Genomic DNA, 21142 nt, shown 5'->3' with positions numbered 1-21142 from the left:
TTTTTTCCAAGCTCACCATACCATCATATCTACAGTATGTAAAGAATTTGTTTAAACTACATGTTTTGTACACTTTTGTCATTTTTTAAGTTTTTACTGTGTTACATAATGCTTGCCTATGTGGTAATTTAGAGGTTTATGTCACCTAGCATCTTTTCAAAGCACATTTCAAGTATTTCCCTGTGTTATGCGCATTACATGTGTATCACACTTTTCACAACTAATAAATATACAATACAAGACCATTTTTTAAAAGAGAACATTTTAACATTTGTACAATCAGTCATTGCTTTAGTTCCCACTTCGGTGATACCACACTGAATATGCAAATCTACACCTGGACTAACCTTGGAACTTTGGAATTGTCTATACAAAGGTATATATATATATATATATCAAACACCTTTGTATAGACAATTCTGCAGTCGTGGTTTTCTCTAAAATGAACATCTCGTCATCTGCCACACCTCTGGATCAAGGCATACTGGTTTAACCCAACCTTCCTTCATTGTTCACATTCCTTTATTTAAACTCAGTCACACTACAGTTTCACTGAAACTACACAAGACTCAGAGATCTAGCAGTGTGTGCTTCCTGGAACTGGAAAATGTCTCGCCGCAGCAGTGTGGGCCGCTACAGTTCTGTGGAAAAGACCCACAGTTCTGATCCAAATAGACGATACAGCAACTCCAGAGTCAACACCACGGACAGTCAGCAAAATGTACTTTGTGATTTTTGCCTGACTACGAAGATGAAGGCTGTGAAGTCCTGTCTAACATGCCTGACCTCATTCTGTGAGACTCACTTGCAGACTCACTATGAGTATCCAGCACTGATGAAGCACAAGCTGGTGACAGCAACCGGGCAGCTGAGAGAAAAAATATGTGCTGAGCATGACAAACTGCTGGAGGTCTTCTGCCGTTCTGATCAGATATGTGTCTGTGTTATGTGCATCATGGAAGAACACAAAAAACATGACATTGTTTCTGCTGCAGCCGAAAGGACTGAAAAACAGGTGAGAGATTTGTAGAGATTTATGTTCTTGTAAAAAATCTTTTTCTGATTTATGTTTGTTATATATGTCAGACGTAAGGCTTGTATTTTTCCATAAGGGTTGCAAAACCCATACTACCTGGTGTCACACCATCCCACCCTTGCTTTAATAATGGTCATTATGACAGGTAGCACAGTGAAAAAATTCTGCTGCCACACAACTTCTGTTTCCTATCTCCACCCAAAACATGCCAGTGGATTGAACAAAGGTCACTAAAACTGTGCTGCTTTATCAAGCTAGATGTTTACATTATGTGGTGTTCTTAGTGGAAGGCTTTCCCCTGGTAATACCAATAGAAAATCTTTAAAAAAATCATTTATTAAAAATGTTGCATCACAAAACAGTGACATCTCTTATTGTAGATATGTTTTTGGCACCTTTTTTGGCACCAAAGGAAGCACACACATTTTTGTGTGTTTTCACCAACTTCCTCTTGCCTCTGAAGATATTTCACTGTGTAAAATAGTTGCTTATAAAACGGATAGTTCCGGTCCTAAAATCTGATTGGCTGAGCCGCGTTCGAAGCCGTTGTAAAATCCCCGATAAACGCACACCTAGGACCACCTCACATCATTCCATATTAATACGCCACTGAATAGAGAAAGTTAATGTTATTTTCGCCCTCACGTTGCCTAGCAACACTGTTAATCGGATTACCTTGCGTCGCGGAAGAATGCTTTATTGTAAGTTTATACACAATAAATACATTTATGATTAAACATTGTTGTATTTATTATATTTTATGTTGACCGCCGTTTTATAAAAGCAATAAGCCACTCGAGACCATACGTTACTGTTACGATTTTAGCACGGGGAAAGAAGTTTTAGGCACTCCGCTTCGCGTCGTGCCAAAAACGTCATCCCCGTGCTAAAATCACAGTAACGTACGGCCTCTCGTGGCTTATTGCTTTATTTTAATTGTCCTGTCTGTATGTGTAAAATAAAAGTAGTTACTTAAGTTAAATAAATGAACAAATTAATGGATTTACAATACATTAGAAACAGCTGCCTATTTTTGCTTCTGCAGAAACAGATTGGAACTAAACTGAAGGCTTCTCAGCAAAATATTGCGGAGAAAGTAAAAAAGTGGCAGGACTTGAGGCAAGCAGCAGTATCTCTAAAGGTGAGACTTTAGGGTTTAATGGTTTGCAGGTAAACACTTTTAATTTCCTTTTTTTCATGCTTTGCCAAATGTTTGATACCCCACCTAAACTCTACTGTTGTTAAACAGAACTCATCCCAGAGCCTGATGGAGGAGAATGAGAGAATATTTACAGAGTTAATGCAAGCGCTAGAAAGGAGGTACGTGGAAGTAAAGGAGATGATCCGAACCCAAGAGACAGCCCTGATGACTCAGGCCGAGAGACACCTAACCCAAATGGAGGAAGAGATCACACTTCTGCGAATGAAACACAATGACCTGGAGAAGCTTTCACACTCTGATGACCACATTCACTTCCTCCAGGTATGGTTTGTACTAGAGATGCATGAGTACCGATACTAGTATCGGGTATTAGCCCGATACCGCGCTCATTAACTCGTACTCGCACTCGCAAACGAGGCTCCGATACTAAACATCCGATACCATGTACCTAGTGCACGTTGCTGCGTTAACGCAGGGATTTTCAACCTGGGGGGCGAGTGACATTACGAGATTTTTTTACTTCTAAAACTAAAGCAATTCATTTTTCACCCACGGGAGACAGATTGAATTATTTTCACTGACCACGCTCACACGCACGTTTAATGTTATTTAGTTCCGTTTGAAAAAAACAAAAACCTTCAAAATAGAGCTAACAGCGAAGATAACCGGTTACAAAAGCAGCGACCGCTGTTATAGGACGTGTTTGTGTTCAATACTCTGTTCACAGTGTCGATACAAGTGATTCAGGAGTCGACTCATTTTAAGCTTCTTTTCTCAGTCATCTCTCCGTGTTTACTGTTATAATAAATGATGCGGTTGTAAATAAACACCAAATACTACAGAACATTTTGTGTGACTCGCTTACATTATAAAGCTCAGGCTTAATTATACTGGTTATTACCACAGAGCGGGAGCCGACTCAGAGTCGTTTACGATTTACCGAGGTGAACCACGAATGTATGTGCTGATAGAATCGGCTCAGATGGGATCGGACTGTATTATCCTTTTAAAGTAAATATTTCAATCAGCAGAATCGCATCGCATGTATGATGTGCACAACGTTAATTACGTGCGTTTATTAATGAACGTTAACGTTAGCTTGTCAGAAGCTTTCTCAATGATGTCTGTGCGGTGTTTTTTTTTTTTTATACAATTAGTGATGGCAACCCAAGCAACTGTTCCACTGCACTATTTTACACTAAAAACTACACTATTCCATAATGCTCCAGATTGCATCATTCTAAATAGGTATCGGTATCGGCGAGTACTAAAATACATGTACTTGTACTCGTACTCGGTTGGGAAAAAATGGTATTGATGCATCCCTAGTTTGTACACAACAATTAAAAACATGATTTGAACAAGACAATGCAGACTGCATTTGGTTTGAGATATAGACAACTCTGTGGCAGGAATCTATACTAAAAGAAGCATTAAACATGTGTTAAGCCTAATGTGCCAAGTTGTGCTAAGCTTAAATTTCAACAGTTTAATCTGTAGCTTGTGGTTGACAAGTCAATATACACTTAAATACAAACCCCATTTCCAGATAACCTGAGAATTTGTAAAATGCAATAAAAACAAGAGTGATAATTGATTTAATTGAATTGAATTGAATATCTGCAACACACTCAAAAAGTTGAGGCATATTCACCACTGTGTTACATTACATTTCCTATCAAATACTTTTTAATTCTTTAGAAATTTTGAAAACACTCATCATTGCAGTTGGAAGTGGAATTTATGGCTTGATAAAAGACTTCAGCTCCTCAACAGTCTGTGGTTTCCATTGTCTGATTCTCCTCTTCACGATGCAACTGCAGGCAGGCCAAACACATGCACTCTGTGTTCATGAAGCCATGCTGTTGTAGCACATGCAGAATGCCGCCCGGCATTGTCTTGCAGAAATTACCATGGATTTCCCAGGAAAAAAGGTCACCCTGATGGCAGCATATGTCTCTAAAATCACAATATATGCCTCTGTCCAATGCCGTCTGAGGGTTTGAAGGTCACTCACATTTAATAGTGGTTTCCGACTTTTTCCTACACAGACTGAGATTTCTCTGTATTTCCTGAATCCTTTCTCAATATTGTAAAAAGCTGATGATGAAAAACTCAGTTATTTGCAGTCTTGTGTTGAGAAATGGTTTTTTTTTCAACTGGATGACAATCTCTCATAAAGTTTGGCACAAATTAGGGTCCAAACACAAAATTTCCACTTGCAAAGACTGGGTAATTGGCGGATCCTCCTTTAATTCCAAATCATGATACAATCACCTGTTACCTGCTTATTGTCAAATGTTTTAAAATGGTTTAATTTGGATATTTTCTTCTTCCTCGGCCTTTGTCCTGTTCAGTTGCGGGGTCGGCTCTCTGCCGATCATGATCCGCATTGATTTGTCATAATTTTTACGCCGGGTGCCCTTCCTGACACAACCCTCCCTATTTTATCTGGGCTTGGGACCAGCACTACAATGCACTGGTTTGTGCATCTAGTGGCTAGGTATCTATTGGGCAATTCAGTGTTTCCAATTAGCCTGGTGGCAGGTTTTTGAACTGTGGTAGGAAACCGGAGCACCCGGAGGAAACCCACGCGGACACGGGGAGAACATGCAAACTCCACACAGAAAGGACCCGGACTGCCCCACCTGGGGATCGAACCCAGAACCTTCTTGCTGTGAGGCGACAGTGCTACCCACTGTTTTTATAAATATTTACAAAACACCAAGTTGGTAAAAAAAAAAGTCATTTGTTCGTACGATTGTCAGGATCAAGAGATCTAACAATTGTTTTACTGCATTTATACTATGTCCCATCTTTTCTAGAAATAGGGTTTGTAATATTTTAGTGGGATGTGGTTTCAGTAGCTTCTAGTGTTATTAACAGCAGTGCAAGATCCCAATATTATAAACTTTCCCTCTTGACTGGTTTAAATAATTTTCAACACTGTAAATTCTAACACAATTAACTTTGCATTTTTTCCCAGAGCTGGCAGTCTCTTTCTTCACCATCAGGTTACGAAGACTTGTCCAAACTGACACTGGCCCCACATCCCTCTTTTGATAAAGCAAAGAAAGCCATATCCGAACTCAAAGTGCAACTGGAGGATATAAGCAAGGTAGAGCTGACCCAGATCTCATCTGCAGGTTGGTAAAATGTGACATTTCTGTAAATGTTTCTTTCTTAGTTGACTGATTTTACAGGTTCTTATTTTTTTTTTTTCTTGACAGTAAGAGAAGTTAAAATTCTGCAGACTTTGGAACCAACAACAAGGGATGAGTTTTTACAGTGTAAGTTATTTTATTCAGTATCATTAAAATCAAACATAAGGATAAAATTACTTAAAAGGATCTCAGTGACTCAGTGTTACTTTCAATACAACTTGTACAAAAAAGTACTAAACTTAATATGACAAATCAATCCATGATGCATGCATGTCAGAAGCAAAAATTCCAAATGCCAAAAATATTGGTCAATATTATTTTAATTGGTCAAATATTAATATGAGTATAAAGGTTTAGTGTGGTGCCTCACAGCCTAGGTGCTTGGGTTTAATCCTTGCTTCCAGTTACTCTTATCCACATATTCTCTTCTCTATATCTATTGTTCTGTAATTAACCAGTTTGGCACTGTGGCACAGCTGGCCACACAAGGGTTCTAGGGACTTGGGTTTGTATTTTCACCAGTCACTGTGAGGAATTTATGTGGGTTACCTCTACGTACTTTTCAACCACCCTACAAAACATCTAGAAGTACATTAGGTAAATTGGCCTTTCTTAATTGCCCCTAAGTGTGAGGGAGTAAATGGGTGAGTTGTCCTGCACTGGAATGTTGTATTCCTGCATTGTGGCCAATTTTCTTTTACAAAACTTTCAAGGTAGAAGCAAAATGACCAGAAGAGACTAACAACACTTAATTATAATATTTCTAACATTGGTAAATTAAGCCATTAATCATTTCTATTTCTTACACAGATTACTGTCAACTTTCCATGGATCATCAGACTGCTCATCCAAATCTGTATCTGTCCAAAGGAAACACTGTGGTGCAGATGAGCAGTGATATCAAGTCATACCCTGAGCACCCGGACAGGTTTGACTACTGGCAGCAGGTACTGTGCAAGGAGGGCCTGGTTGGAGGTCGTTATTATTGGGAGGTGGAATGGAGTGGGACTGAAGTGGACATGGCCATTACTTACAAAACAATTAGCAGGAAAGGCAATGACAACATCTGCAGCTTTGGCTGGAATGACAAATCTTGGAGTCTGTACTGCTCTGAGTCCAAGTACTCCTTTATGCACAACAGTAAACGAACCACCATACCTGTGCCCAGGTCTTCAAGAATAGGAGTGTATCTAGACCACAAGGCAGGAACACTGGCGTTTTATAGTGTGTCAGACACAATGACCTTACTCCAAAAAGTTCAAACGTCATACAATGAGCCGCTTTATGCCGGGTTTGGAGTCTGGGGTTTTGGAAGTGCTGTAAAAATACTATAATAGTACACTGTGTTTTATTTTATGAATGTCTTTATTTAGTTCTTCAGTGTAATTTATGGATATTAATATGACAACTGAATTTATTGACATCCATTGGAACCAAGTCTCATCATGTGACTTTTTAGGGAAAGGACAGATTAGTGTCAAATACTCACACAATTTCTTACTTACTTACACCTGACAATTTACACCAGCTTATCTACGTTCTGCATGTTTTAAGGCAACAAAATAAAAAAGTAACAGGAGAAAATCCATGCAGACATTGGGAGAACATGCCAGTCCTCATACCCTGTATACTGACAAAACCACGACACTAACTACACCACTAGATGGTGTAATAATTTCTTTTTTTGGTTACGGGACTAAACTAGCCAGGTCAAATGTACATTTTATTTGATCTTTGAACTACTGTACAAGCATTTGGGAACCCTGTCCCAGTTAGTGTGGCCTAATGTGGGTAGGGATATTATTTAACTCTAGGAAACATTATTGTCTACAAAACTTGAAATACTCACAACCAGTACTTAGTGGTATATATTGTTTGTTTATTACTACATTCTAATACAGTGAAAAATCATTTATACAATGCAAGTGTAACACAATTTTATTATTACATGTTATTTAATAATAATAATAGTCATTTGACATTGTATTAAATTTGAGAAAACTGCTAAACACGTGTTTACTGGTGGACTCAAGACTTGCTGACTTGTCATCCAAACTGAATTTGTAGTTAAAATGCTAATGTAAATGATTTCTTTTTTTTTAATCAGCTGTTTACGTGAAAACCTGTACTAAAATAAACTGAAAACTGGGTAGATGACTTTGTGTCTGCATCAAGCAGGAAAAACACTCAACAGTAAATGTAATGTCATAAATGTGCATGTTATTTCTGTGCAAAAACATTTTGGTTAGGAAAGACAGAAATACACTGTAGCATTAATAACAAACACTACAGTGTCTCCAAATCCACAGCAATGTATATATAATAGAATTTTTTAAAACCTAAAAAACACAGGCAGTATCTGAGGTACATGCATTCTTCAGTGAATATTTCACAATTCTTTATGGGCAGCATCGTAATTGTGTTCATGCTTTATTAAGATGCCTGACAGCCTTTTGGGACCTGCAGAAAAAATCACAAAATCCCATCCTGATAAGGTATTATCTTACCATGACTTTTCATAACCACCTTTATTTGCATATATTTCTAAAGATATTCAGTAATCTATTCTGTTAAAACATAAAGCAAATTTGTTTTGATTACATTTGAATACATTCTAAAGTCTGTTTCTTAGATGTAGTGACCAGGAGTGGACTGTAGCACTATGTCAACAACCTTAGAACCCCACTGACGCCCATCACCCATTCCAAAGTTCTATTATTGCATACATTTCTGCAGCTGGTGATTTGCAAGATAAATGTAGTGAAAAGAAGTGGATCTGTTTTACTGCAGCATCAGGTGACCTTTTCAATAGATAAAGCAGATAGTAAAGTGGCATTAATAACTGTTACAATTATACAGTATATAATTATATAAACAATTATATTTAAGTAAACATATACATGAAGTTATTTGCCTTTGATGAATTCTTCTTGCAACAGGGACTAAAGTAATTTAATATAAGCAAAAAATGGTCCAGTCAATTAAATAAACCTATTGGACAAGCCATATATAGACTGGCGTTTGCAAAATGATTTGATTTGAAAATTTGGTTTGAGAGTTTTGCTGCAACTTTATTGTTTTTAGGAGTTGTTTAACAAGTTATTCTAACCTATTTCAAAAGTTAATTTTTAAGATATAAGGCTACGTAGCTATATAATAATTAGTGTTTTTGTTGTGTAATTCTGCAGCATATGCTGCTTAAAATGTCATGGTTGTGGTTTTCCAGAGCTGTAAATAAATAAACAGATGTGTTAAGTGTTAATGCTAAACTAAAAGCAATGTTGTTACACTGTATCTGTCATTACAAACTTTTTAAAGGTTCTTTTTGTTAATTATGGTTTTGAAAACAGTAAAAATATCTACTATAAATTTTCATCATTTAAACATAATTAGTGATAGTTTAGTTATACAAAAAAATGGCTGCCTATAAATCATTCATAATAAAAGTTATTTAAACTGAGTATTTATAGCATTTTTTTATATTTTATGTTTTGATATTTACAATGCTTTTATCATACATATTATTGTTTGTCTCTTAATATTCTCATACAGAGAGATATTTTACAATTCACATTTTTTTGATATATTATTTATATTAAAATACAACTTAGATTCGATAAGGAATATAATTTTAATAAAATTATAAATAGACTAATATTCACTTTATTTTCTAGGGTGAGCTTAGTTGGTCTTAACACATAAATCTCAGATTTATCTTGAATAAAGTAATAAGTAAATGTATATTTAGGTTTATCAATTAATTTAAACAAACCTAATAAAGTAAGATTTTATTTATGTATCTTAGGTAGCTGCTTAGTCCAGATCTGGGTTAAGATAAGCCTAGGGAACACAGTGTACAAAGCACCATCTAACAGCATCACACACTTACCTTTTTACCTACCTACTCACTCGCTTACTTACACCCAGTTTACCTCAATGCATGTTTATTCAAAGTAGGAAGGAAACCTAAGTACCTGAGCTAGCAAAGTCTACAATGCCAATAATTATTTGACTAATCCTGGCCCATTTAGGAACTAAACCTCCACCTGTTAGAAGGTGTTTTGCATCCTGATTTAAACTACACAAAAACCACCACAGTGATTTCCCCTCAGGCGAAGCATCTGCCTAAGTAGGTTATGCTTGCTAAACTTGAGTATGTGAGTCAATTAGTTACATGCCAGGTCTATGAAGTGCTTCACATTTAAATACAAGGACAATGGCATTAATGTTAAACTTGAATAAAATAGTACTGACACTATTTAAGTGCCATTCTGCTGTGCCATTCAACTGTGTAAAAAGTGTAATGAAATACAAAATAGTGACACAACATTACTAACTAGTAAACGACTCTTTTTTGTGACTTCATAATTTTAACTTTCTTACCTTATGTCTTACCTACGAATATAACAAAATCTGCTGTGTCAGAAATATACATACATAATGTAAATGTAAATATAATGTACAGTACTCTTAATGTAAATTATTTAAATGTATATGCTCATGGAAAATGTTATTTAAAATAACTATTTTCACATAAAATAAAGGGGAAATAAAAAGAAAAATAGTTTGCTGCCAGTGGAACTGTTCTGTTTTAGTAGGTGGACAAAGTAATAATCAATGAACCTAAAATTACTTTGGACAATGACCCAAAATATATGCCAAAACTGTTGCTGAAATGACGGAATCAGACTGTAATGAAGTTTTTGTAAGGGCCTTCTCAATGTCCTGACCTCTACCCTTTACAAACAATGTGGGCTGTTCTGAAACCAACATATACTGTAACTCAACCAGTCCAGATGAGTGGTCAAAGATCCAATAAGAGTTGTGCGAAATGTTAATGTTTATGGCTATCAAAACCAAAAGATCAGCATAAATAGACCCATGGAACTTACTAGACCACTAAATAAATGGTGCATCTATTGACAGAATTGTCATATTTCTAAAAAACACATAATGAACTTATGAAAGAACTCAAATTTGTTAAGGGTATTGTTTGTTTGTTTATTAGTATTTTAACATCATGTTTTACACTTTGGTTACATTCATGACAGGAACGGTAGTTACTCATTACACAAGGTTCATCAGTTCACACAAGGTTATATCAAACACAGTCTTGGACAATTTAGTGTCTCCAATTCACCTCACTTGCATGTCTTTGGACTGTGGGAGGAAACTAGAGCACCCGGAGGAAACCCACGTGGACATGGGGAAAACCTGCAAACTCCACACAGAAAGGACCAGGACCACCCCACCTGGGGATCGAACCCAGGACCTTCTTGCTTTGAGGCGACAGTGCTACCCACCGTGCCGGCTCAGGGTATTAAGGGTATACAAACAGCCTGTCAAATAAGTATATGTATCGTTCAGTCAAAGACAAATAACAATTGCAGAAATAACTAAAATCAAAGCCCGCTATTACACAGTGTATACAGAGTATACTAGTCAGGGGGCCAAATCTGATATTGTAACTTTTGAGTGCTATCTCTATGAGTACAAGCTGACAACCTATCCAGTATTAATATTTGACCTTGACATGTGTTCCAGCCAGGTTGTCAACTGAGAAAAATATTTTTTGGTCATTTTATCACTGTATTTCTAAAAGTGGTAAAATCGGATTTTTTCCCAAAGTGCTTCCTTAAACTTCTGAATCTCCCCCTGTAATTATAAGCAAATGTGCAACATAATCACACTTTTATGTAACCATCTTCTTAAAAAATAATAATCAATAAATATCCAAAGCTTATTACACCACAGGGGTCACTATTGTGTCAGCACAACTGTGATTTGGCATTAGGCAGCAGGTCCAGTGAAGATGGTCACTGCAGGTGTCAACATCTGAACAAAACTTGCATACTACTGTATTGAATTTCAAACAACAGATACAAGTTTGTCCTTGTATGGGTAATCTGTAGACTGCAAAACACACAAGATCCTATTGTTCCAGCTTGGAGTGGCTTCAACCACCTAATGACAAGATCAGATAATCCAAAGACAGTGGCTGGAATGATGTCTATCTTAAATTCTCCAGCACATGATTATGATACTATATGGACAGTCTTACAGAATTGCCACAAAATGACCACAAAACTGGGACAAAAAAGTTCACAGTCATAACATTTGATGAGTAGCTCTACTGCAAAGATGCTTCAGTGGCACCACCAGAAAGAGTGTGAGAATATGGTTATTCTCTTGGGTGGCGTTCATGTGCAGATGAACTTTTCCAAGGTCATTGGACAGCATCTTGCTGATTCTGGACTAAGGGACATTCTTGAGGAAAATGGAGTGTTTGGAAAGAACACAGATGAAAACATAATGAAAGGAAATGGACGGAACCGTGTAGCCTGTGCACACAAACTTGCTTTTGAAGCACTTTGGAGAATCTTGTGTTTGCCCACCGACGTCCAGAAATTTGGATGAAAGCAGGAACAGTCAAGAAACCACGCTTACATCAGAGTTCATGACATCAAAATGCCAACTGAGATTCTTCATGGTCTATTGCCATTTCATGCCATTACCGGATGTGACACTACTAGCCAGTTCACTGGAATAGGAAAAAGGACAGCGTGGAAAGTGTTCCAGCAGTGCCCTCATCTTCTCCACTATTTTGGTGAGGATGAGGTACCAAGTCCAGCTACTCTATCCTTGGCGGAACAGTTTGTATGCAAACTGTATGAATCAAAATCAAGCAGCAACTCAATCCATGAAGTTCGTTGTGCCCTATTTCGGAAGGTGAAAGCTAATGTGGATACGTTACCACCAACAAAGGATACCTTGACTCTGCACTTCATGAGGGCCCACTACCAAACAAAAATATGGAAGCAGTCATTAGTGACTCATCACAGTTGCCCTCACCAACCAGTTGTGGTTGGCACATGAAAGATGGTGTGCTGGTCCCTCAACTTTTAACCACAGAACCTGTACAGGCAAGATGCTTGGAGCTGACGATCTGTGGGTGCAAAGAAAGAGGTAGTCAGTGCAGTACCAGGCAGTGTCGATGTTGGAAAAGTGGAATCTACTGCTGTGGGGCATGTGGATGTGCCTGAACTCCTTGGTGCAAAATTACTCAGGTAGTAATGTCAAAATTGAGTGTTGCCACACTATGTGTGATTTTATATTTGTTAAGAATGTTCATGGTTATTTTGTTTTGTGAACATAAATGCTTCACCAAATCAAAAGAGCAAATTTCCCTCTTGTTCCTGACCAGGATTCAGACTGAGTACACATAGTCCCTTGGTGCCTTCTGATTGCAGCCAAGTTTTCCTGTTGCCTCTGGATCAGTGTGGCAGTTCGGATGGGGAAAAAGCAAATTCTTGTAACTGTTGAAAATGTTTGTGTTTAAAAAATAGGAAAAAAGCAATAAAAAAGTCACTTGAATATATTGTAACTGTGCAGTTATTACATATTAATGTCATTTCTTTCACAATACGGTACATGAATCAAAAGTCAAATAGCACTGAAGGCGTCCACTTTGAACACTAGAATTCCGCCTGAACATTAAAGTACTAAAACTTGTGCTGTGTTGCACTGTCTCACACTACAAGCATATAACTTGGAATAACTCTTGCCCCTACACTGGGGCACTAATTAGTAGAGTTTTTGGGCCACTATATTATGTTTTCAAGCTGATACACAATTTGAAAAGTGGTTTTCTTTAGGTGGAACCTCCATTTTCTGATAGCTCAGGGCAGTGATAGCTCAGTGGTTAAGGTACTGGACTAGTAATCAAAAGGCTGCCGGTTCAAACCCCACCACCGCCAAGTTGCCACTGTTGGGTCCCTGAGCAAGGCCCTTAACCCTCAATTGCTCAAAATTGTGTTCAGTCATAATTGTAAGTCGCTTTGGATAAAAGTGTCTGCTAAATGCCGAAAATGTAAATTTTCTCCTAAACTGTGAGATATTTCAGTTTCATTTGCTACCATTTTTATGTTCGTAGCCCATGTGGTTGTGGAGATATTCAACATTTTATGTACACATGTCATGTTAAACCAAAAACCTAAAAATTGACACAAGATTGCTTATAAAAATCACAAAAAGAATTTTCAAACTTGACAACCACCTTAAAACTTTTCAAAATTGGCCCCCAGACTATACATGCATGTGTCCTGCAAGTGTAATGTTTTGACTTCAGCTTAAATAAATTAACATACATTTATCTCAGGGTATGTTCCGATAAAAGGTCAATCCTGGTGAACTTGTAAAATAGATGACTAAGAGTAACCACTCAGTGTGTGACCCATAGCTGATTCTTAAAATAATAAAATGAATGAAAATAATATGTAGTTGCATAATAGAAAGTAAAACCTGTATGATACACCATCAACATGGTGAAGAAAGTGGGAGTAGTGAGATGTGGGAGTAAGAAGACATGGAGACATGACTGGAGCTACATGATGTCCAGATGGGAGGAGCAGCTCAGCACGGCTGCTGCATTTACTTCAGTGTAACCGAGCACACGCAGAACCGAGCGGGTAACTTGGGCACCTCCAGACAAGGAAAAAGGAGCGTAATTTCTCCCGAGAGCAGTAAAAACAGTGCAGAATTAGCGGTGCAGAATTAGCTTTACTTTAACCCGCCTCAGCTCGCTGTGTATGTCGGTAGAACAAGAGGCTGTAACCGCTCGCGGACACTCAGACTGCTGTTCTGAGGAGTATAAAGGTGGGAGAGACACGGCTACTGTACCTCACCGAGGGGGAAGAAGGTAGGATTAATGCCCCTACACTTACTTTTACTTCTCGTGTCTGTTCTGTTTCCCACAAGTTGCAACTGTTAAGTCAGCCATTTTCGCTGTGAAGAAAGTGTAATGAAAGTTTGAGTCTCTCCACGTTAGACTGAATGAAACGTTAAACCCGGGCTGTACCGTTTTCAGTTGAATGTAACGGTGGTTGTAGCTAACCACGCAAACATAAACATAAGGAAAAAAAAAAAAAAAAAAAAAAAAAAAGCAAAGCTGTAGGTACGAGCCTTATTTATTAATTGTTGTTGTGTTTGGTGAAACCCCTCTCACAGTTAATGGAGCTCCTGCCATGAATTTAAACGTGAATTTGTGAGGTGAAGGTGCCGGGCTGGGGCTGGAGCAGACAGGGTCAGGCTGAGAAGCACACGATGGTGATGTCGATGTGGGTGATCCTGCCCATCAGCCTGCCCGTCTTCACCATCACTGGCATCTGGGTTGTGTGAGTAAAACCAATATTTACACTTAATGTATTATGTATTTAATACTAGTTATGGCAACGCTTTAACCTACCAGCCTGGTTAGGATGGATAAACGAGGCGTGAACACAAGTGCGCATGCGCAAGTAGTTTTTTTTGTTGTTGTAATAAATCGAATTGAAAGCCGAGATTTAATTAAAACTGTAGGGATATTAGACCGGGACCCGAGTTTGGTATGTTTTCTTCGTGTATGTCTAGTTACGTGTAATTCTAGTGTATTTTTAACATTTACACATCCATGTGTCTAGACAACTCATTTAGAGTTTTAACAGGGAAGCTGTAGCCTAGTGGTTAAGGTACTGGATTAGTCATCAGAAGGTTGCCGGTTCAGGCCCCACCACTGCCAGGTTGCAACTGTTGGTCCCTTGAGCAAGGCCCTTGACCCTCATTTGCTTAGATTGTATACTGTCACAACTGTAAGTCGCTTTGGATAAAAAGCATCTGCTAAATGCCTAAAATGTAAATGTAAGAGAGTGCTGTCTTAAGCCTTTTCACACTTAAAATCCATATGATGTGACTTATAACAATCCCTCAAACAATGGATTTGCATCCTTTCTTAGTTTAATGGCACATTATAAAATTGATTCATCTGCAATTCACTAATTATTTACAAATTATTTCTAATTACAGACTCATTATTCACATTAATGGCAGTCCCCTTCAGTCTTCAGTAGTAGTTTTACATGACCAGGTAATCAGTTTGACACAGTCAGTATTTTATTGACCACAGGCTCTGTGTCTGAAAGGATTACTATTACATATGCATATACTGTACATAAGCAAGATCAGCTATCACTGTAAATGTAATTCTATATCTCTGCAAAGATCTATATTATGATATAGTACTTTTTGTAAGGAAGTAGTAGAAAAGGATGCTGGTGTTATATTGTTCTGCTTAGACTGTACCTTTTAATTACAAACTCAAATCAAGTCAAGTAAATCCAGTATAAATAAGGTCTCTCAGTATGGCAAAACGTCAAGCAGTAGGACATTTTTCAATTGTCAGATGGTATATACTGTCATATCGTCCAGGCCTACTATTACAGAATCTTTAATCAAACAAGATGATAGATAATTCCAGGTAATTAGTTGCCTAAACAAGCAGTTTGAAAGTGTTGAAGTTACATGGACATTTTTTCAAATATAGCAACACTATTTTTAGTCATAATGACAAGGAGAAGTCAGGCTCACACACAAAAACTTTTTTTGTGTGTGAAAAAATAATGTGGATATTTTACATCATGGCCCAGTATAAAAGTAAAACTCTGCTTATAATCTTACAAATCTAAACTAAGTTGCCAGGAAAAGCTTTAATATACTGACTGCATTTTTATTTATTATGATTAACATAGCATAGTTAGAACATGCTATGAACTGTTTGCTACTGACCTTTGTGTAGTATCAAACCATTCAGTGACCCTTCTTGCCCTGTGTATGGGGACATTGTAATCCTGGAAAAAACACTCCCAACATAACAAAAATGTTGTCTTATATTGGTCAGGTGATTATCCAGTAAACCCTCAAGTATTTACCCATTTTCATTCTCTCTTAGATGACAAGTGAGCAGGCATAACAAGTTATGTTAATTTGCCATATCTTTGTAAACTTGCTAAAAGACTAATACAGATTACAGGCTCCAGAATACAGGTAGTAATTAAGGGTTTGGGGATAGTTAAGAAAGCTATGATTATTGCTCTACAAAGCTGACTCAGGCAGCAAACACTACATGCAATTTTCTCTGTTTTATTTAAGTTGCTGGAATGGTATGAAATTGTATCACAGCTCTCTGTGGCTCCCTCCTGTAAAATGCTCCTAGGTGCCCTGCTTCTAAGTGTACTTAGAACTCCCCTTTCTTCTACACTGTCAGAGCAGGGATGATCACATAACACTTATAAGATGAAACGGAGTGACTCAAACATCATGTTAAAATACATCTACACTTTTTAGAAATATATCTTTGTTTAATTGGTTGTAGAAAGAGGTGGAGTTAGAGTTTATTTATTCCTTTGGTAGTGACTGACTGCCAGCTGTTTCCTAGAAACTTTTTGCATTATCCTAGCTTGCTAGAGTGAGTTTATTTTTGGTCTTTGGAAGAAAAAGAAACATACAGTATGCTTGTCCTTGGCGTAAAAGCGTTGGCATCTCCTGGACAGCAAAGCTGATGACCAGACTGATTTGTTTATGTTATAAACACCTGGCAACCCTCTATTACTTTATGTTTTATACATTATTTATCAACATTTGATAAATGGTGTATTTCATGTTTTAATAAATACAGTTCCAAATAAATATTTTATTATAGTAAAAAGTAGCTTAGCAATGTGTGCTTACATTTACATGGGCTTTGTCTTATTATAATACTACATAAAAAGTAGTAGACTCTGCTGGTGGTGTAGTAGTTTGACACAACATTTATTGTGATATTATGTGGTTAAGGATTTAAGGCAGGGGTGGGCAATAAAATTTTCCAGAGGGCCACATAAGAAACTGGGACTGTTGTGGAGGGCCGGACCAATAAGGGGAACTTAATTCTGCTCAATATTAATTTTATCTCTTTATTTACATTTACATTACATTTTCAGCATTTAGCGTTGACGTCTTTATCCAAAGCGACTTACATTACAGTTACAGTATACAGTCTGAGCAATTGAGGGTTAAGGGCCTTGCTCAAGGGCCCAACAGCAGCAACCTGGCAGTGGAGGGGCTTGAACCAGCGACCTTGTATTTACTAGTCCAGTACCTTAAGCACTAGGCTACAACTGCCCACTCTTTATGAGAAGCAGTAAATTGTGCAGTTCTAATAAGCTGTTAATGTTTAGATGTTACAATCAGAAAATTAGAAGTAGGCAGAGAAAAAACAACATTATTTTACTATTTAAACAAACAAATGCAAAAAACCCCAAAAACAAATGTGAACAAATGTGCATATTTTTAAACTATTTTGTTTTGAGTCTAATGACCACATTTGTTTTTCAGTGCTTTGTTATTGTTGGATATTCTTTTTAAAATCACAAAGCTGGTCCTGACTGCTTCAGATCTGGATGTGTTAAACTTTATAAAAAGTCCTTGTTGCTTTTGCAGTTTAGTTAGTGAAGCTTCAGGTGTGATGGTCCACATCGTTCATGTTGTTGTATTTCTCTGTTTAGTACAGCGATTTAGAGCCTAAATTGTGATCCTTAAACAGCTTTACACCTGACTTCAGTAAATAAATACTTCAGAAGTCCATGTCTTTTTAAAAACTCCACCGTCAGTCACACTCAGTTCTGTTCGCATCACGGTGAAGCTGGATACACTCGCACACACAAGACACAGCGCTCCCGTCAAAATCAATCCTGTTATATTGCATATGTGATGTACATTTATTTACATCTAATTTTTAATTGCCTCGAAACTCATGCGGGCCGGTTAGGGATGTCTCACGGGCCAGATGTGGCCCGCGGGCCGTACAATGCCCAGGTCTGATTTAAGGGAAGTACTGTAAGTCTGTTCTTGACCTAATCCAACACTTCTGAAGAACAAACGTTTACAAATAGTTATCCCCGTCCCAAGCATAATTTCTATGTTTTGTTCCAAAATAGTATATTGTGTATTTTACAAATATCTGATAGAAAACAAGGATACATAATGTTTAACAAAGGGAAAATAAAGTGAGTTTTACTGCTTCCAGATCCTGCTTACTGCTTTGCTTCTCATTTGCATAAAGTAAACTCTGTTCACCTTTCACCTCACTGGTTCTGGTCCGTCCACGTTGTGTTGCCTAAGATCTGCAATCCTATTAAAAATGCTTGACTTTTTTTTTGTTAGGGGCATGGAATGACGGCCATGTATACACATGGTTAAGGTCCCACTTAAATAGCTTATATCACAGTTTAGAACTGAGGATGATGTTTAGATTATTAAAGGATGTCTGGACACTTGATAACTAAATTAGCTATACTTTACCTATCCTGCCAGCTGCTAAAATAGTGGCTGTGTGCTAACATTAAGATAAGATAAGATAAGACTTTATTGATCCCCTTAGGGAAATTAACTTGTTACAGCAGTATGAAGACAGGAAAAACAGAAAGAAATACAACTAAGTAAAAAATATTGCACACATAGTGTGTAGTTATTTACTCTAAAAAAATATCTAAAAAATAATATATACATTAGAAATATGCAAAATATATTAGGTTATTGCACTTATTGTAAATAAATTACATATTGCACTTATTATTACACCATGAACATGAAAGATTAGGTATGAGTGATATTATTATATATTATTACTGTTGTAAGCTCTGATGGCTGTGGGAATAAAGGACCTGCGGTAGCGCAGGTATCATAAATTATTATGATTAATTTGGCATGTTTGACTACTATAAATTGCTAAGAAAATAATAATGTAGGGTGGTCCAGTGGTACAGCAGATGGTGTTGGTGCCTTACAGCTCTATGGTCTGAGGTTCACTTCTGAGCTCCAGTTACTGTTTGTGTGGACTTGGCATGTTCTCATGGGTTTCCATTTAGCAGCAGTTCAGACACTTTCCCCTAGGTGTGGATGAGTGTGAATGTGTGATGGACTGGTGCCCTTTTCAATATATATTCTCAGCTTGAGCCCAGAGTTCCTGTGTTAGGCTACTGAAAAATAAAAAATACATTTTACAAATCAAGAGAATCCATCTAATGTCTGCTAGTGACAAATGCAAGCTAGTTTGTTTCCAGATAGCTAGCTTGCATTCTAACTTAGCTATTCTTAACATAGAGGCCAAAATCAAGTTTGTCAGAGTACTAAATAATTGTATGCAGTATTCAATGTAATAATATGTGGTTTGGGGTGTAAACAGGATCATGGTTTGATTGACAACTCATGCGGGTGTCATATTTTTTGGATCTTAAACTTGCCCAGTCATTCTACTGACCCATGTCTTGAATTAAAAACTTTTTTGACGTCATTAAGCAAAAGGAATGCATAACATGTATGTTTAGGAGTTTCAGTCAAACCCCTCAGTCTGTTCTTACTTGTTGTATAGTGTTGTACGTACTCTAAAACATCTTGTGGTCAGTTCAGAAGCTTTTTTAAACTAGTGGACAGATCAGAATTGAAATAGTGAAATATAAACCATAGTGTTTTCGGTGAATGAATGGCCAGTGGGATTAAAAGTGTCAGTGGTGACCTGGTAACGGTTTGGGGATGGGAGATTGTTTGTTTACCTAATGCAATTTCATTCTGGAGGTGTATCCCACTGTGTACATACATACAAGAGCACTCTCTCTCTCTCACACACACACACCTGCTCTGAGACCATAGAAACACCCTAACTGGTGTTTAGCCTGTATCTGACCCTGCAGACTGCCAGAGGCAGTTAGACTGGACAAACACAAATTGTGTATATAGGTTTTAAATAATGCAGATTATTTGTTGGTTGTAAAACGTGTTTCTTTTGTCAAGCACATTTTTCTCACTGAAACTCATTGCTCTGCCAGTCTTATAAATGTGAGAGTATAGACACACTGAAGTCAAGCATTTTCTCTGACTACTATTAGATGCTCCTCTGTTCACTGACATCCCCCAAGTAGCAGGATGACTTTGGAAAGGACATTCACTGACCTTGCTGTATCAGCAGGAGTGAGGATTGAAATTCAAAATGCTGGCATAAGCTAAAATGTGTTTGCAACAGTAACATTCCCACAGCTGTCTGTTAATTCAGTTGGCAAATCATTTAAATACATAATGTCTGTAATAGGATCAGTTTCATGGAGCTACAGGTGCTTTTTTTTGGCTAGAGCTGGTATTTCAAGAACTGCTCAGGGTATTTATGGTTAATTTCATTTAGCAGTTGGCTATTTGAGACAAAAGTGGTTCCTCAGAGTTGTGCTCTTATAGCACTTTGTTTAACAGCATCACAAAACACGAAGCTTTGATAGATGGGTGGGCAGGTAGATTGTCTGGTTGTTTGGTTCAAATGGTAGATGATAGATTGACAGGTTGATTTATTGATTGGCTTTATCAATAATTATGAATTCTCAGTGGGAAATATGTGTAGACAGTACGCTGTAAACAATACACATATCTAATCACATACACACATTACACATCGCTGGTACTTACTCACAGGTAACAGCAATAATCAGTCATGACAACGTATGATCTGACATTTTTTTCACATTCCTAAACTTTCACTTAACACAAGCTACGTATGAAGCAATAATGTCTATATTTTACTATGATTTAACAAATCTGACAGCATTAACTATCATTAATTTTTAAGTCATTTCCATGTAGTACCACTGATTTATCCTGGTCAGGGTTGTGGCAGGTCCGGCTTTTTCTGAACCACTGCGTGCAATGCAATAATACATGCAGGATGCCAAGCCATCTTGCGGCATGGCAACCATTCAACCGACATAGCCAGCACCGATGGGGATTCAAACCCTGGATCCCAGCTGTAGCTAGCACAATTTACAGCTGCACCATCCCAGTGCACCTGTATTAACAATCATATAGCTAGAAACAACCTGGTATTTTAATATGAGATTTGAGTGCTTAGTCATGGCTTTATGGCTTTGTATGCATGCAGCTGTTTAAGTT

At 37.5% G+C, this 21142-nt stretch overlaps 2 protein-coding genes across 3 annotated transcripts in view; both read left to right on the top strand.

Annotated features, from left to right (window-relative positions):
- The first annotated feature begins 607 nt into the window (after nucleotides 1-607).
- On the top strand, nucleotides 608-6762 carry ftr14l (finTRIM family, member 14-like). The gene is made up of 6 exons (XM_062995112.1): nucleotides 608-1015; nucleotides 2082-2177; nucleotides 2286-2519; nucleotides 5185-5344; nucleotides 5429-5488; nucleotides 6173-6762. The coding sequence occupies exons 1-6, from the start codon at nucleotides 608-610 to the stop codon at nucleotides 6694-6696; spliced, it is 1482 nt and encodes a 493-aa protein (XP_062851182.1). The 3' UTR covers nucleotides 6697-6762.
- A 7131-nt stretch (nucleotides 6763-13893) lies between these two features.
- The window catches only part of zgc:154058 (Transmembrane protein 150A-like), a 46745-nt gene continuing 39496 nt past the window's right edge, over nucleotides 13894-21142 (top strand). The window contains exons 1-2 of one of the 2 annotated variants that reach the window (XM_062995114.1): nucleotides 13894-14060; nucleotides 14369-14535. In XM_062995114.1, the coding sequence (XP_062851184.1) occupies nucleotides 14465-14535 (71 nt within the window). In that variant the 5' untranslated portion in view covers nucleotides 13894-14060; nucleotides 14369-14464. Of the gene's footprint in view, nucleotides 14061-14081; nucleotides 14536-21142 lie in introns of those variants that run through there. The other variant, XM_062995113.1, reaches the window with a different exon arrangement.

Source organism: Trichomycterus rosablanca, chromosome 5, assembly GCF_030014385.1.
Source record: "Trichomycterus rosablanca isolate fTriRos1 chromosome 5, fTriRos1.hap1, whole genome shotgun sequence".
Taxonomy (NCBI): domain Eukaryota; kingdom Metazoa; phylum Chordata; class Actinopteri; order Siluriformes; family Trichomycteridae; genus Trichomycterus; species Trichomycterus rosablanca.
The sequence above is the reverse complement of the archived record's forward strand: the minus strand, read 5'-3'. Positions and strand labels throughout refer to the sequence as shown.